The following is a 17,261-nucleotide window of genomic DNA, read 5'->3' on the forward strand; positions in this document are numbered from 1 at the left end:
CTGCATCCACTTGACCCCTGCGAACTTCTTAACCTCGATCATCCGCCCACCTAACTGTCTGCCGCCCCTGCTACGCCTACCTTCCCTTGGAACCCAATTTTTTACCCTAAGCGACCATCGGTTATCCTCTGTTCGCACTACATGTCCTGCCCATGTCCATTTCTTCTTAATTTGCACTAGAATGTCGGTAACTTGAGTTATTTCTCTGACCCACTCTGCACGCTTTATATCTCTTATTGTTGCCCATACCATTTTTCGTTCCATAGCCCTCTGGGGTGTTCTCAACTTAAGTAGAACTCTCTTGGTCAGCCTCCACGTTTCAGCCCATTAGGTGAGTACAGGCAAGATGCAACTGTTGTATACTTTCCTCTTGAGCGATACCGGTAAGCTGCTAGTCATAATCTGTGAGTGCTTGCCAAATGCGCTCCATCCCAATCATAGTCTTCTTGTTATTTCCTTTTCATAGTTTGGATCTGCGGTAACTACCTGTCCTAAGTAGACATATTCGCCTACTACTTCCAGTGCTTCGCTACCTAGCGTACACTGCTGTTCCTTCCGGAGGCTGTTGAACATTACCTTAGTCTTCCGCATATTGATTTTTAAGCCTACCTTTCTACTTTTCCTGTCTAGGTCATCAATCATTATTTGCAGTTCATCCCCCGAGTTAGTTAACAAGTCAATGTCATCAGCAAATCGCAGATTACTGAGGTATTCTCCATCTACCCTTATCCCTAACTGCTCCCATTCCAAGTCTCTGAATACTTCCTCTAAACAAGCTGTGAATAGTACTAGGAAGATTGTGTCTCCTTGCCTAACACCTTTCTTTATGGGAATTTTGTTACTTTCTTTATGCAGAACTATGGTTGCTGTGCAGCCACTATATATATCTTCCAGCACTTTCACGTACGGCTCGTCCACCCCCTGATTTCGCAATGCCTGCATCACCGTCGAGGTTTCAACTGAGTCAAATGCTTTTTCGTAATCAATGATTGCTATGTATAAGGGCTGGTTATATTCCGAACATTTTTCTATCACCTGGTTCATGGTATGGATATGATCGATAGTAGAGTACCGTTTCCGAAAACCTGCTTGATCATTTGCTTGATTGCAGTCTAAGGTTGTCGTGATTCTATTAGCAATTACCTTAGTAAATACCTTACACGTAACAGATAGTAAGCTGAGTGGTCTGTAATTTTTAAGGTCCTTAGAGTCCCCTTTCTTATGAATGAGGACAATGTTTGCATTCTTCCATGGTTCCGGTCCCGTCGACGACACCAGGCACTGCGTATACAGGGTGCCCAGTGTTTCTAGCACGTTATCCCCCCTCCCCTCCCCTACCTTTAACAAATCTGTAGTTATCTGATCCACTCCAGCTGATTTCCCCCTTTTCATAGTTTCTAATGCTTTCTTGACCTCGTCTTTCGTCACTCGTGGAACGTCTGACTGCTTTTCCCTACCGCCAATCTCATTACGGTCCTGGCTACTTTGGCTACTGTAGAGATTTGTATAGAATTCCGCGGCTACTTTTTATGATGGTGTTATCCGCCTTGTCCCTTATCGCATACATCTGGGTTTTGCCTATGCCCAATTTTTCTTTGCCGCTTTGAGACTTCCCCCGTTCTTTAGAGCATGTTCAATTTTCTCCATGTTATACTTCCTCATATCGGCCACCTCACTCTTATTGATTAGCTTTGATATCTGGGCCAATTCTATCTGGTCTGTTGGATTGGAAGTTTTCATACCCCGGCGTTTCTTAATCAAATCTTTTGTCTCCTTAAAGAGGTTACCGGTATCCTCTCTAACTATCCTACCGGCTACTTCTACAGCGCACTCAGTAATGATATTTGTGAAATTATTGTTCATTGCTTCTAGGGTAATGTCACCATCCTCGGTTAGAGATGAATATCTGTGTTGTAGCGAGATCCTGAACTCTTCTGCTCTCCCCCTACCGGTAATTTGTTGATGGATTTCTTTCTTACTAATCTGTTGCGTTCCAAGCTTCTTCAGATTTAGACTAATTTGGGACCTCACCATCCTGTGGTCACTGCATCGCACTTTCCCGATTACCTCTACATCTTGCAAAATGGCGGAGGTTGAACACAGTATGAAGTCAATTTCATTTTTAGTCTCCCCGTTAGGACTTTTCCATGACAATTTCCGGTTCTTCCGTTTGCTGAACGAAGTATTCATGATTTTTAAGTTATTGCGCTATGCAAGCTCAACTAGTAACTTCCCCCTGCTATTCCTAGAGCCAATGCCATAGTCACCTACTGCCTGGTCTCCTGCCTGTTTTTTTCCCTTCCTTGGCATTGAAGTCTCCCATTAGGTCAGTATACTGCGTCTTTACTTTTTGCATTGCCGATTTTACATCTTCGTAGAAGCTTTCAACTGCCTGGTCATCATAACTACATGTAGGAGCATAGGCCTGTATAACCTTCAGTTTATTCCGCTTATTAGGCCTAATTACGATATCTGCCACCCTCTCATTAATACCATAGAATTCATCTATATAACCCGCTATATACTTATTGATAAGGAAACCTACTCCTAGTTGTCGCCTCTCTGGTAAACCTCGATAATACAGTACATGCCCATCCTTCAGTACAGTATATGCCTCATTCGGCCTCCTAACCTCACTAAGCCCTATGACATCCCATTTCATGCCCTCTAGTTCCTCTAACAGCACTGCTAAACTAGCTTCACTAGATAGGGTTCTAGCGTTAAACGTTGTCAAGGTCAGTTTCCAATGGCGGCCTGTCCAGCGGAGCCAGGAATTCTTAGCACCCCTGCTGCGTCACAGGTCTGACCACCGCCGTGGTCAGTTGTTCCACAGCCGCTGGTGACTGAGGGCCGGGGGTTTATAGAACTAGGCTAAGAGATCGTTATGATATGAAAGTCTCTCAGCGTCGCCGCGCACGACTTATGTTGTTCAGGTTGCTGTTATAATCTTTTATCATGCGCTCTAAATTACGCTTCGTGTTACCAACGACAGTGTTTATATGGCCGAAGATTATTCTGAACGACATGTTATTCCGTTCTTTGCTATGGGACGATTCTTAATTGAGAGATTTGTAGTTTTGTGAACATTTGCGTTTTTCATGGTCGAGGCTACCGGTACGCGGCTTTAACATTCTTGGAGGGAATACAAAAGCGCTGGAATTTATCTCAAATGATCGCAGACACATGAGACTTCCTTCACATTATTCAAGATTGCTGTAGTCGCATTTGGAATTTTATATTCATGATTTCTTGCCAACTTTAAATAGAGCGCGGGTGAGAGTCGTAAGCATTCTGTTTCACGAGGACTGGCAAGGGAGTTTTACTTATACCGTATACAGCTGGTTTTGTCAAAAAGGCGTCCTTGTCGCCATTGTCTAGCTGTCGCCGCACATAAAACGTGACAACAAGGTGTCGGAGAAATGAAGAAAATGGCACCGGCGTGCGGCAATCAGCGGCACGAGTGCCGCCCTGATACGTCGTCGGAATGGTAAATAAAGACTTCGGCATTCTAAATTTGAAAGGCTCTCTGAGTGCACACTGCACGTCTACGTCAATTTCTGAATACGACACCACCTCAGAGGGCCACAGGTCACCATCGCGTCATATCCTTGAGGCGGAGCTTATATATCCTCCTAATTTCTTGTTATTGCCACCACTTATATTTACATTTGCATGCACAAGTCACAATAATAAGGCATAATAATAAGATTGCCAGTAGTGAAGGGCAGTCAGTGGTCCTGCCAGTAACAAAAGACCGAGATCAAGAAATCATTAATAGCTACGAAAAGAGGAAAGAAGCTGAGGAGGATCAATTAACAACAGATTTATTGACGCATAGTGGAAATATCATGCTAGAAAAACTGGCCACCCTGTATACACAATTCCGCACGAGCTACGAAAGCGACGGTATCGGAATCGGAAGAACGCTGAGATTAACCTAATCCATAAAAAATGGGGCTATAAGGATTTGAAAAATTGGAGACCGATCAGCTTACTGTCGGTTCTGTGCAGTTTATGTACTATGAAAATCGCTAATAAAATTTTGAATAAGGGCAATCATAGGTTTCGATCAATGCCAGGATCAAGCAGATGTCCAGAAAGGGCACTCTACCATTGATGATATCCATGCTATGAGCCAGGTGGTATAAAAATGCTCGGAATATACCCAGTCCTTACACATAGCATACATTGATTACTGGAAAGCATTTGACTCAGTGGAAATCTCAGTAGTCATGCAGGTGTTGCAAAATCAGGCTGTAGATGAGCTATATATGAAAGTACTTGTACTGGTCGCGGGTTCGACACAATCTGACGCTGGATCTCCGCAGTGGCCATCATCTCGGAACCGTCACGATGACAACCGACGCGGCTTCATCTACCCGGCACCTCCACCAAGATGTTACGGGGATGTACTTAATGTAACAGCACTGCGATGGGCTGAACTCGACGCTAAGACTTCGGTAGCCGTGCAGTATCCACTCTGTCAGCGTCGTCCTCTTTCTCAACGCTTCGTCGTGCCCGCGTTTCTCGGTCGTCGTCTTTGTCAGTGAGCACATCACTTTGGCCCCGCGTTTCCCGGTAACAATATCTATATTGGCTTCACGGCAACCACGATGCGGCATAAAGAAAGTGCTAAAATTCCAATAAAGAAATGGGCAAGACAGATAGATGCGATCTCCTCAGTCCTGCTTACAACGTCTTTAAATGATGTATTCAGAGACATGGAATAAGAGCAGTAAGGGATAGGGGTTGAAGGAGAATACCTCACTAATCTGCGATTCGCCGATGGCATTGCTTTGCCAAATAACTCAGGTGACATATTGCAAAAAACCCCAAGAAAGTAAGTGCAGGATGGTATGCCTTAGATTTTGAACAAGAACAGCAATTTAGAATAGGTAGCCAGGCATCCGAAGTGGTAATAGAATATCTCTACTTGAGACGGGTAGTAAGCGCAGGTTCTGCCCACGAATGTAAAATACTACCTAGCAGACTAAACTTGGGACTGAAGACAGATCATGACGAGGAACTAGGCAGACTAGGCAGATCATGACTAGGAACGTAGCGCTATCCCTAAAAAGTCAAATATATAACAGCTGTACTTTACCGACACTCACCTATGGGTATGAAGAGAGAGAAAGGTTAAAATAATTAAAGCGTTCAGCGTGGGTCAGAGCAAACTTCAGTTAACGACTTTATAGTCTAAACAAGAAGAAATGGACATGACAGGAAAGAATTGAGGTCACTGAGGGTAAAAAATTGTATCTTAAGGGAAGTTATAGCATAGCTGTAGCTAGCATGAAATTAGGTGGGTGGATGAGATTAAGAATTTGGCGGCAGTCAAAGGGATGCAGCTAGCACAGGACCGGATTAGTTGGAGGAATATGGGAGATCTTTGCCTTCCAGTATACATAGTCCGACTGATGATAATGATAATGAAAAATAAGCACAATAACACGTTTCCTTTCGAAGTGTTTTGTAGACCATCGAGGTTCCCGGACCACCACCGCCGCTACATGTAAATGCCATTGGCCTTGTATTTAGAAAACGTTGTCTCGTTTACCGTCCGTGCGCTTGGTTACAGATTTGTCGAACTTGAATCCGTCGCCTCCGTTTGCGATGAACGCGGTGGTCACGATGCTGTATGTATTATTCGCTACGACGTCCTCGTACACTGGCACGCTGCAGTTGGCGCACAGAACCTTGAGCGACACGACCCGACAGCCATTGGGCAGGCTGAAGTTGTAGACGACACGTGCTCCTAGGGAGAACAGGAGCAGAATAAGAAACATTTAGAGAAAAGTGTGAGATCAATAGCAGTGAGAAATATTTCATGTGAGACACTATGCGTATCAATACGTTTTACGCAAATATTTTCTATAATTTCGCAAAATTTTACTAAAACAAGAAATGTTTTAGCCACGGGTTTTAGTTCCACCAAGGGGCCTACTCGTCTACCTTGCTGAAATATACGAAATTCAATTTATTGGCAACGCCATCGATATTCTAATTCCACGCACTTCGTTTACTATACGGATGACACGTCGCATGTACGACGACAGCAACCAGATTTTTTGACTGCAATATTTAACTGCTATGATCTTTCTTCCGATAACAGTTGAAGCTTCAGCAAGGGATAAAAGAAGGTTCAGTTTATTACACTTGATAGTTCTAAACATTCGTCTATTTACCATCTGTTTATTCAAATTTTTTCTTTGCAGTATGTGTTCTCCCGCTCACAGATGGGAGGGAGAATACTATCCATCGAGTGTTAGACCCTTCCATTTTAAATGTCGTACATCTTGTAGCTGAAAGCGATTAGAGAGTTCATAGATGACGAATATTGGGCCTCTGGCTGCAAACCAATGCATACGTTAATGGTACTAATTAGATTTTACTATATATTTTTTAAACACCACGAAACACCGCTTTTTCTCGGGAATGACTATAAACTATACATTAGAGGGCTTTCTAACGATTTCAGCACTATTTAGTCGATTGCGGCTTTAAATGCGAGCCTCCACTCTTAAGGTCGATGCTAAGGGTTTAAGTACCAATACTATCTCCTATTTCCACAGCTCTCTACCGCCCTTGAAGCATATTTCGTTATCTTTTGTTATTGCGAACCCCATGAGTTCAGAGAAGTTCATTCTGCCGGCATTGATATCTTCACGGATAGTGCTGTACCTAACAAGATAAGGTTCATTTATTCCTAATATTCCGATGAATCACTGGGAACAATTTTTTATTTCGTCCTAGGATTTGCTGCTCATGTTTTTAGATGATACATTGTTAAAAAGTTTCCTTACTCATGACTATCGGTATTTTACTATCATGGATGTCTGTGGCACTTCCCGATATGATCAATACGAATAAGCCATATTGCCGCAATCTAGTTAAATCTTTATTTGTTCTCTTTTCGACAGCTGCCGGCATGCGACCTTATCGCTCTGATTCTGGTACGCGGATCATGTATTCTTTGTTTGTTCATGCTCGTTGTCGCGAGGCGCAGCTTTATCAGCTGCTTTGTCGCGCCAGATGCGCCGAGATGCGTCTCAAAGATTCGTGCCATTGCGGCTTTATCTAGATGGTTCCTCACCACTTTTAAATTGAGCGTTTGTCGGTGCGACGGCATTATTTGTTCGACGACCGGCGAGTACGATCGTTCTTATCGTTGCCGCCGATTCGCTTAGTTCTTTTGCGGGCGTACGTCTGGCCAATAAAGACTTTCATTCAACTGCATCATCAGTGTCTTTGTTTCTGGCTACCGAGCTTAATTGTCATCACTATGTGACAATGTTTATTTCCACTCAACGTACAGTGCGCATTATGTCTAGTGACTAGAAGAGTACTTAAAAGGGGTTCTAAGCCTCCTTGTCTACGTTGTAATAGCACAATATTGTCAGCATAGAGCCAACAATATTTTAAAGGCTTAACATGACCAAAACTAGCATAACGTGCCAAGGCACAAGTTTTGCGAATTTGATCATGGCCGATTGTAGATGTGAATGACTATTGTGCACGCCGCATGACGCGGTGTATGTTAGCCTCGAAATGCTGTAAAGGTCGAGGGTGGCTATGCATTTCAAAGCGGCCTGAATTCACCCGGCTCATTACGGGAGCTAACAAAGTTAAGCTACGTAATACATATGTGATGGTTGACGTCAGAGACACTTTGAATGCAAGCAAACAGAATACAGGTAACCTCAGACAGGTGACGTCAAAGAAACCGCCACCCAATCAGCGCCAGGCCAGTTCACCTGCCAAGTTTCTCCTGTCAGAGGTGCGCTCTCGTGCAGAGAACAGTATATTAAGCCATCCAAGTTGCCAAACACAACGTAAATATAAAGTCTGGTCAAGAGGCCGCGGGTCTAACTTGGTATTTAAGAATCCTAGCTCCCGCGAGATTACGATGTCAAACTCCCATCTCAGCGGCGAAGTTCAAGTCCGCAGTGCCTGATTTTGGTCATGACATGCGATCTCATGACGTCACAGAAACTGCCGACCAATCACGGTTCAGTCATGTTACCTGCCACTGCCACTTGCTAGAGAGATCACAATCACCATACCATTATTAGTCAGAGAGATCCCGAGCGTTAAAATGCGGAGGCCTTACAGATGCCTCTTGTTCCTCTCAGCCACCCCCCGATGTATTGACTTCGCACAAATAACGCCGCCAGCCAGTAAACCCCGGCTATACGGGCTTGCTTAGAAGCACCATCGTCCTCATCAAAAGCCTAAATAGGCCCACTAGTTGGAAACGCTCTTTTCTTTATTTTATATTTGAAGAACCTTTCGCTCATATGCAGAATATATATTGATCTGAAGTTGATTTGAGTGCGCGAATAAGTTTATTTCTTTAAACATGGTTCGAAAATAGTTTGCGGGACACTTACCCGATACTTGCAGAAATTTTCCATTCAGGTCTGGATACCATGTAAAATTCTCGACGCTGTACTCGAACATTTGTTGCAAATTATAGCCGCTTATATTCATTACTACGAGGTCGCTGTCGTAAGGCATAGCCCCCAGGAGGTCGCCAAGTGTGACGTTCGCAGAAAGAAGAAAACGTATGCGCATTTTTACTCTCCTTGTGAGAATTTGTACCGCGTAGTGAAATTCGATAATATCGGAATGCTCACAAGAGCGTCAGTAGAACATTTACACCAACCAATCTCTATAAAGATCGGATGACATGTAGGTCGTTTGAAATGATAGAATTGCCATAACATTTCGACTCAAAATATTCCACGTACACATCCCCTCGGTCGTCACAGGAGATATGTTCTAGTTCAATTTCACGCCAAGCGCTGCGCCTGAGCGTGTTTGATTATGCAAGAAATACGACATGAGTATACCATTATCAATAAACAGATGAGGTACTCGCTCCAGTTTTAACTTCACATCATGAACTAAGGTGGCAACAAAGAAAACTCACGCTTTTGTTCGATGGAGTCCCTCCCTATGCCGCCATTGATGACAGCGGCGTTGACAATGGACCACGCTTCAGGCACGCTGCTGTTTCTGTTCGCGTAGTAGTCGAAGAAGGAGTCAGCCATGAGGTTGACTGAATTGCATTCTTTGTAGCGGCACAGTTTTCCGCTAGCCTCCAGCAGCACTTTCGTGGAGCCCACGATTTTATTCACCGCAGCTTCCACTATCTTCTTGTACGGCTCCAAGTTGCTCAACATAGTTTGGTCTGAAAATGCGCAAGAAATGAAAAAGGTTCTTTTCTGTGGAAATCAAATTTGCAAATTTTCATTCATATTCTGATAACATAAATTGTCATCGATGGGCAGTGCAAGCTCAGATTGTCAATACCGTACTGCTTAAAGCTGCTTAAGGACCCCAACTAAGACGGATGCTCCTTTTGGCGTGGCTTACGCTTTCAATTTATTCGGTTTTACAAAATTCCTGTGGTGAAGATTTTGCGGCGCTAATTACAGTTCTGATATTCTGATCTAGATTGGTAAACTGAATAAAGAGAGAGGTACTTTTTGAATCAAAAGTAATTGGCTATTAGATTCTTTTGTTGTCCCACGCAGAAAATTATCTGCTGGCGTTCACGATATAAACCGTCCAGAAACACGGCTTTACCAAAACGTGAAAACGTTCGCACGTAACTGGCCACTTGAAACAAAAACTACCCGTTTTTTACCCAGCACTCCTAACGCGGCCTTCGTAAATGATACCAATGAGATGTGGCGTCAGTTGCTGTGTTCTGAAATATAACCTTTAAAGACTGCTTTTTCAAACTTATGAACCAATTACCTCCGCTGTAACTGGCACCTCATAATTAGATTTAAAACCATCAGCTCTTTTAAAACGGCGCCTAACAAAGAACTGGACGTCGCCCCCTTTGGTTTGGCTTATCAGATTTAACGTCCACAAGCGACTCAGAACATGAGAGAAGGCGTATAGTGCAATACTTCGAAGCGTTCGGCCACCTGGGTAAGTGATTAGGGCACTATACTACTGTGCCTAAGGATTCGGAATCGAATCCCTGCCACGGCGGTCGCCTTTACCTGGAGGCGAAAGTCAAGGTACCCGTGTATTACGCGGCTAGTAGAGGTTAAAAAATACGAAGTGGTCGAAGTTTCCGGAGCCATTCACTACGCCACTCTTATAGCCGTAGTCGCTTGGAGACGTCAAACACCTTAAACCAAACCCAACCAAACTAGAGGAAATAAAATCGGTTCTTTTTCTTCCAAGTGATAGCTCTAAAGTAATTTATTATAACCTCACTTTTAACCTGCGTTTAAAGCGATGGTGTACGCAGACGAGACAGCTTATGAGTTCCTTTAAAAGTGCCAGATATTTCAAAGCGCAGAAAAAAACGTGGCATCAAAAGGAATTATTGGTAATTTGCCGTTACGTTTACACTAATGGAAGGTGAGTGGCCAAGCTGGCAGGTGTCGTGTAATCTACTCAACATCTACCTCGGCGGCTCAGTGTATTTGGCACTTAGTTATTTGTGCGATCTAACCTCGGGCATAGCGGAATCATTTATCTGAGCAGGAAATACTAGAACACGCAAATGCCATGCGAGCTCGGTTCGCTTCAAATAACCGAAAATAGCCCAAATTAATTAGTATGGCGTAGTATTATAGCATTAGTATGACGTTCCTCGAGGAACGAAGAAAATTGGGGCTTGATGCTGTTGTGACGGGCAAATGCAAATATTGAAACGAAACCTTACCTTCAGTGAGATTCTGGCTCAGCAAGATGGGATTTCCAGACCATTTGGTTATGTTGCCAATTTCATTGATTTCAAGTTGAAGGAAGCCAAAAAACATTCCAAAACGGTAATCTTGTACTATAAGGCAACGCGTGCCGTCTGTTCGGTTGTGCACAAAAGGGTATGGTCCTTCAGGTGTAACCTTTACTGGTGGGGGACCTGCAGTGAGGCACGAAAAGGCGGCGGCATTTGCCATCACACGGTAAATGTGTTTCACATAATTATGATGGTGATATCCCTAATAAAGGAACAAAACTGTGAAAACGTTCAATATTCTAGTAATAAAATACAGTGTTTGAACAGTGTGTTTATGTTAGCCAGAAACTGTGTTGCTTTTATTTCATTCGAGCTCGATCCCTTCGTTGACACGGCTTCAACAAGAGTAAAAACTCCTTAGAACTACTAGCGATTTTTTCCTACGAGAATGAAAATAATGCCGCGTGAGCCTCAACCGTGAAGCCCTAGAATACCCTTTGAAGCGTTCAGATGCATACACAGTTTCTATTTAATTTTTGTTCCAATAGCAGACGTAAAAGGAGAGAGCTTGCCGCAGTGATGTTTCGTTATGTGCTCCCGCCAGCGAGCATTGCTACAGGAACGCTGACGACTGCAGTTCGTGAAAGCGGTAGCAGCACAGGGGAAGCAATTGGCACAAGAATATTTGCGGTACGAGGCAGAAATTCAGAGCCTCATCTGAAAACTGCATTGGATAGTTTCCCAAGGAGTCAGCAGATAGGAAGGAGCTGCAGGAAGGAACAGGGTTACAAAACGGTCATCGTGTGGGAATGTTACCGTCTGCACACATGATTAGGTGAAGTGTCCTGAATCCTGGGACGGCACATAAAAGTTGAAAATTTAGCGGACAGCTCTGGACAAGGCGGTAAACCTAGAAGAAAAAGGAGGATAGGGAGGGGGGGGCGGGGGGGGGGGGGCACCTATAACGACGTAGACAAGAGAGGCGTCTGACGCGGGAGCTCGCTATACTTAGTCTGAAGTGCACCATTCCGCACCATTGGGGTATCGGTAATGCAGCGGGGAAGTATTACCGCCTACATCTGCGGGACCACGTGAGTGACGGGACGTGAACTTTGGCAAAGGCGCTAAAATACATACCCATGTTTGCAAAATGCAAAATGCCATAGTTTGCACTATTGCAGGTGATGAACGACGTTACAACCAAAATTTAAAAGGTTTAGAAAATAAGCAAAATAGCGCTGCACACGAAGGCAAAAAACTCACCACAAGTATATGGCTGCCTAATAAATGTTCACTTTGTAATCACAGCGTTTGTTTTATCTTTGTTTGTCCCCACAATAAGCCCTAAACAGTTCCTGAATGATGCGTTCATCTTGGCTAGAAAGAATTACCTTATGCTTATAAGTGATGCAGACAAAAGCTAAAATTCGCCTTTTAGGTTATTGCCTTTTCGTGTGCCAAAATCATTCCACTTTATCGCTTCCCGTTGAAAGCATGCGTTTGCTGTGGTCGGTTTTGAATTCTGGCTTCTTTTCGTCATCCTGAGTAGAGGGTATAGTTAAATCTAATCTCATGCGCAAGAATGATTTGTGTCTCACGCCACCCACTTGCACATTTTTTTTCCTCCTGCTGTATTGGAATGGAAGGAAGGCGGGCGGATGGTAGAGATTTATGTACTCTCTGCAACGGCTGGCGTCTCTTGGCTGAAGGTGAAACACGGAAGAGAATGAAGTTTCCGAAGTCTAACCTACTTCTTTTAGAGCACGTGGTCTAAAAGAACTTGGTCACATCTCCAACGCTACCTAGAACCTAATGCAATATTGAAAAGAAGGTTCAGTTTGCCATCAAGAGGTACCTTAAATTATACACCCAAGTACTCGTTCAATTATGAACAATTAGGCTGTTAGAAAAAGCATATAATTACCACGTTACCCGTGCAAAGAAACGTGTTGGTGTGGCCACCAACAATGAGGTCCAGGTCTGGACACTGGTCGGCAAGCGTCTGGTCAACGTCAAACCCAACGTGGCTCACGAGTATAAATACGGTAACGTTATCTTTCTTAAGCTTTTCGATCTCGGAGTTGATGCTGTGCGCCTCTGGCAGTATCCGAACACCACCTGTGAACAGAAAAAAAAATATTGGGAAGTAAATGTTCTTGGTCACATCTTTAACGCTACCTAGAACCTACTGCAATATTGAAAAGAAGGTTCAGTTTGCCATCAAGAGGTACCTTAAATTATACACCCAAGTACTCGTTCAATTATGAACAATTAGGCTGTTAGAAAAAGCATATAATTACCACGTTACCCGTGTAAAGTCACTGATTTATTTATAGGAAGGGAAAGGCGCGGTAACTGTCTCACTTGATTTCTGTGGACACCGCAACCGCGCCGTAAGGGAAGAGAGGAAGATGGGAGTGAAAGTGGAAAGAGAGAAAGAGGAGCCGTAGTGGAGGGCTACGGAGTAATTTCGACCACCTGGGGATCTTTAACGTGCGCTGACATCGCACAGCACACGACGCCTCTTCGTTTCGCCTCCATCGAAACGCAGCCGCCGAGGTCGGGTTCGAACCCGGGTACTCCGGCACAGTAGTCGGGCGTCTTACCACTGCACCACCCCGGCGGGGCAAGGAACCCGTGATGCGCGTACAAGAAGAGAGTGAGAAGTTTGGGATTAAACTGAACATTAAAAAGACAAAGATCATGACGTCTTGCCCTATCAAGTCCTGGAGCATCAAGGGACAAGTGGAAGCTGTGACAGATTTTCTATTCTTGGGCTCCAGCGCACGTTAAAGATCCCCAGGTGGTCGAAATTACTCCGTAGCCCTCCACTACAGCTCCCCTTTCTCTCTATCCACCTTCACTCCCACCTTCATCCCTTCCCTTACGGCGCGGTTCAGGTGTCCACAGAGCAAGTGTGACAGATACTGCACCTTTCCCTTCCTATGAACCAACCAACCAACCAAGATTACCTCGGAAGGAGACTGCAGTCATGAAATTAGGAGACGCCTGCTTCTGGGAAAGAGAGCAATGGTTAGCCTTGACCGCCTAGTAAAGAGCAGAGACATTAGTCTGCCAACCAAGATCCGTATAACTCGTGCTATGGTCTTTCCAGTTGTGATGTATGGATATGAGAGTTGGACTGTGAAAAAGGCTGACCATCGAAGAATTGACGCGTTTGAATTGCGGTGCTGGCGAAGACTCTTGAGAGTTCCTTGTGCTGCCAGAAGATCAAATCAGTCAATATTGTCGACCATAAACCCTGACTGCTCATTGGAGGGTCAAATTCTAAAGTTAAAGCTCAGCTACTTTGGTCATCTGATGAGAAGAGAGGAGTCGCTGGAGAAAGATTTAATGTTGGGAAAGGTTGAGGGACGCCGGAGAAGGGGTAGGCAGCGAACGCGATGGTTAGATGGCATCCTCGAGGCACTGCAGATGAAGTTATGTGATGTTAGGAAGATAGTGAGAGACCGGAAAGCGTGGCGTGACATGGTCCATAGGGTCACGAGGAGTCGGACACGACTTAACGACTGAACTGACTGAAAAAGTTCTTACTCCAGCATCATGCGCGTGCCAGGCAGAAAAAGGTACACATTGTTGCTACGTGGGCCTTTAGATTTGTAGCTGCTGTAGAGCTTGTGGGCATACAATTTTCACCAAATACATTTAAATTCATTACCATGTGCTCATGGTACGTGCGGCACACTCTAAAGAGTATTATCCTTGTAAAAACAAAGGTGGGAGCGCAGGCGAAGAAGCTTTCTTTTTCAGCTTTTATCTTTGTGCAAAAACAGGAGCGGCAGAGAGAGAGAACATACTTAAATGACAGGAAAAGTGGATTAAAATTTTTAACTGAAAAGAAATGACATGACTCCATGTCATGTCAATTGTCAATGACGCCAGCATTATCGGCTCGAACGATGTCTATACCCTTCTCCACACCGGGAACTATCCCTGCGCGAGGGTGTCCGTTGGCGTAAAATACAAACAGGAACCTTTCCAAACCCATGGCTATATAAGCCTTTCCCAAATCTTATTGCACCTACGTGAAAACACTCCTCACAACCGGCCACAATCATTCTCGTGATGTGGACATGTACACGACGCAACGCAGACGATAGGGCTACTGTGGATGCATGGGAGTCACTCCTGCGTACCACCGAGCTCGCCCAACAGCGCCAGCTCATTTTGCGCGCATTGGAGGCCGCAGAGTCCCAAGAGATCCCTGCTGACCTTCTCTAAGCAGTGCAACCAGTCTTTCGGCTGGTTCCCTTATTGTGGCAGTATATAAAGACTTATCATCATCATCTGCATTTCGCGTCGTCGCCGTTGTCCCTCGTAACCAACCACCTCCTGCCATCTCAGGTGTCCGCAGAACAAGCGTGAGAGATACTGCGCCTTTCGATTCCTGTGAACCAATCATAAGAAAAATTATGGAGTCCGTTGATTGAATAAGCGGTTTTGCAGAGGCCATCACTGCAACACTAGCAGCTTTCGCTCTATCGCTAGGTTCAAGCCATGCTTAAACGCCCACATTTTTAAAGCGACAGCTTCACTAGGCGAAATAAATCCAAGGTCATGGTGTGCTTACGTGGGCCTTCGAACATCTTTAGTGCGCTATGTTCTGCGGTTGCCGAAGCGCCGGCTCTGGATCAGTGGATCAAGGTGCGTGCAATCCAAGCCGAAACGCAGAGCCACGTTATGGTAGCCACGTTCGCTTGACTCGCTAGCAGCGTCAGCGGCATCGGCCAATCGCTGCTCTGTCTTCACCGCCGAATGTTCCCGTGCGCCCACGCGCTGCCTCCCGTGACCTCCCAATAACTTAATTGTTCTCTTAGCTCCTCCTACAAGGCCACCAGTGCGCGGCGGCAATCAGTGCGGCGGATCTCTATATATGTACCGTCCGAGCCGAAACGCATAGCCGCCGCCGTTCGCCACTCCGAAACGCCTGCTTATATAAATAATTGAATATCTACATGCATCGGCCTCTTCTTTGTTAATCATGCATTGGTGGAGCAAGTCGAGCATGTATCCATCTATTGCTCCGATCATAAAGCTTCCTTCCTGACAATCAAGAACTGTTAGTGGAGTGTTTCTTTTTTAAGGAATATGTGCGAAAAATAAAACGTTTTCTCTAATTGTACATACGTGTCTTGATCGAATTCTTTGCCTCAATCTATCGAAAAGCTGAAACACCCGATGAGCGGCTCTCAAATTTCGCATTAGGAAGTAACGTAATCAGCGACAACTTTTTTTTCTCTTTTTTTGTGTGGGCCATTCGAAAAGCTGACCAGAAAATGGTCGTTGCAGCATGCTTGCCACACACACACACACGCGCGCGCGCGCACACGCACGCACGCATGTACACGCACACACACACACACACACACACACACACAGAGCCAGACAAAGCAAAAGCGGTATTAGGTGCAGAACTGCATACAGGTGCTGTCTCATATTGCTCGTGATATTACATATGACTCGGCCGTACATATGCCAAATATTTTTATACTAGTCACCGAATTGTGTAGATATATACATTTTGTACCATTCACAAAAAGCTAGCTTATCTCAGGGTGGTCGCCGGTAGCACGTATTATTGACGACAACATGAGGGGAGGGGAGGGGCTGCCCACCACAGGGCTGAAATGTAAAAAGAAATATTCTTGGAATAACAGACATTCATATATTTCGAAAATTCAAAGTATGTTGAGCGCAGTTGACAGTTAGCAGGCGCTTAAGCCGACAGAGCTCACATCGCCTGCCAAACTAGTAGCGACAGGCGATTCCTGTAGAGGTTCCAAGAAAACGCTGCTTGCCTTAGTGTAGTGCATAGAACAGGAAACATTGTGAGAGGCATAGGTATTGTATCCCGCACAACTTTCAGTTTCGCTTTCCATAGAGCTGATGCTATCATCATCAGCACTTGTATGCTTCTTCTTTCGAACCCACATGCTCACACTCTGTTGTACATAAACAATCTACCCTGTGCTGCCATCTTTGCCTGTTTGTTCCCTCCGTCCGGATACCGGACACCACAATAGCCTAGGTCGCTTTCGCACACTCCTAATCTCGTTCCACATAGGGTCCAGTTATAAGTGGAACTTTCAAAAACGTTCCGCTCAATAAGTTGAACGTTTTTAAAAGTTCCACTTATAAGCGGAACGTATGTGGAACCAGATTAAGAGTGTATGTTAAGCCGCACAAACTAAACCAAAGCAAACCATGAAAGACACTTAACCTCCGATCTTAAGGGTAATAGCCTAGGCGTGCAAACCAGCATATGAAGCCCGTTTTAACCAAGCATTATTAATGTGCCTGTGTTGCCTAGGAGTAGCGTGCTGGACTCGGTATTCAGACCATTAGGTTGTTGATTCTTATTCCCACCTCAAACGAGCAACCTGAGTTGGCAGCTCTTCTGAACTTTCTGATATCATGTGGTCACGTTATGTCGCACAAATCATAGAAGAAACAGTGCCCGACCATTCTACCTACCACATGTGAGCGCAATGGATGAGATTTTTTCTCTGACAACACCGCTGCCGCATTT

The 17,261-nt window shown here is 44.7% G+C and overlaps 1 protein-coding gene across 1 annotated transcript in view; it reads right to left on the reverse strand.

The window, feature by feature from the left end:
* The window catches only part of LOC146188506 (protein 5NUC-like), a 48,142-nt gene that overhangs the window by 11,659 nt on the left and 19,222 nt on the right, over nt 1–17,261 (reverse strand). Inside the window, exons 4-8 of the mRNA XM_084603813.1 lie at nt 12,644–12,829; nt 10,697–10,894; nt 8,936–9,196; nt 8,394–8,552; nt 5,561–5,758 (exon numbers count right to left, since the gene is read on the reverse strand). Of these exons, the coding sequence (XP_084459939.1) occupies nt 5,561–5,758; nt 8,394–8,552; nt 8,936–9,196; nt 10,697–10,894; nt 12,644–12,829 (1,002 nt within the window). The remainder of the gene's footprint in view (nt 1–5,560; nt 5,759–8,393; nt 8,553–8,935; nt 9,197–10,696; nt 10,895–12,643; nt 12,830–17,261) is intronic.

This window comes from Amblyomma maculatum, chromosome 5 (genome assembly GCF_055883805.1).
Source record: "Amblyomma maculatum isolate TAMU_Amacu chromosome 5, ASM5588380v1, whole genome shotgun sequence".
In the NCBI taxonomy this organism is placed as follows: domain Eukaryota; kingdom Metazoa; phylum Arthropoda; class Arachnida; order Ixodida; family Ixodidae; genus Amblyomma; species Amblyomma maculatum.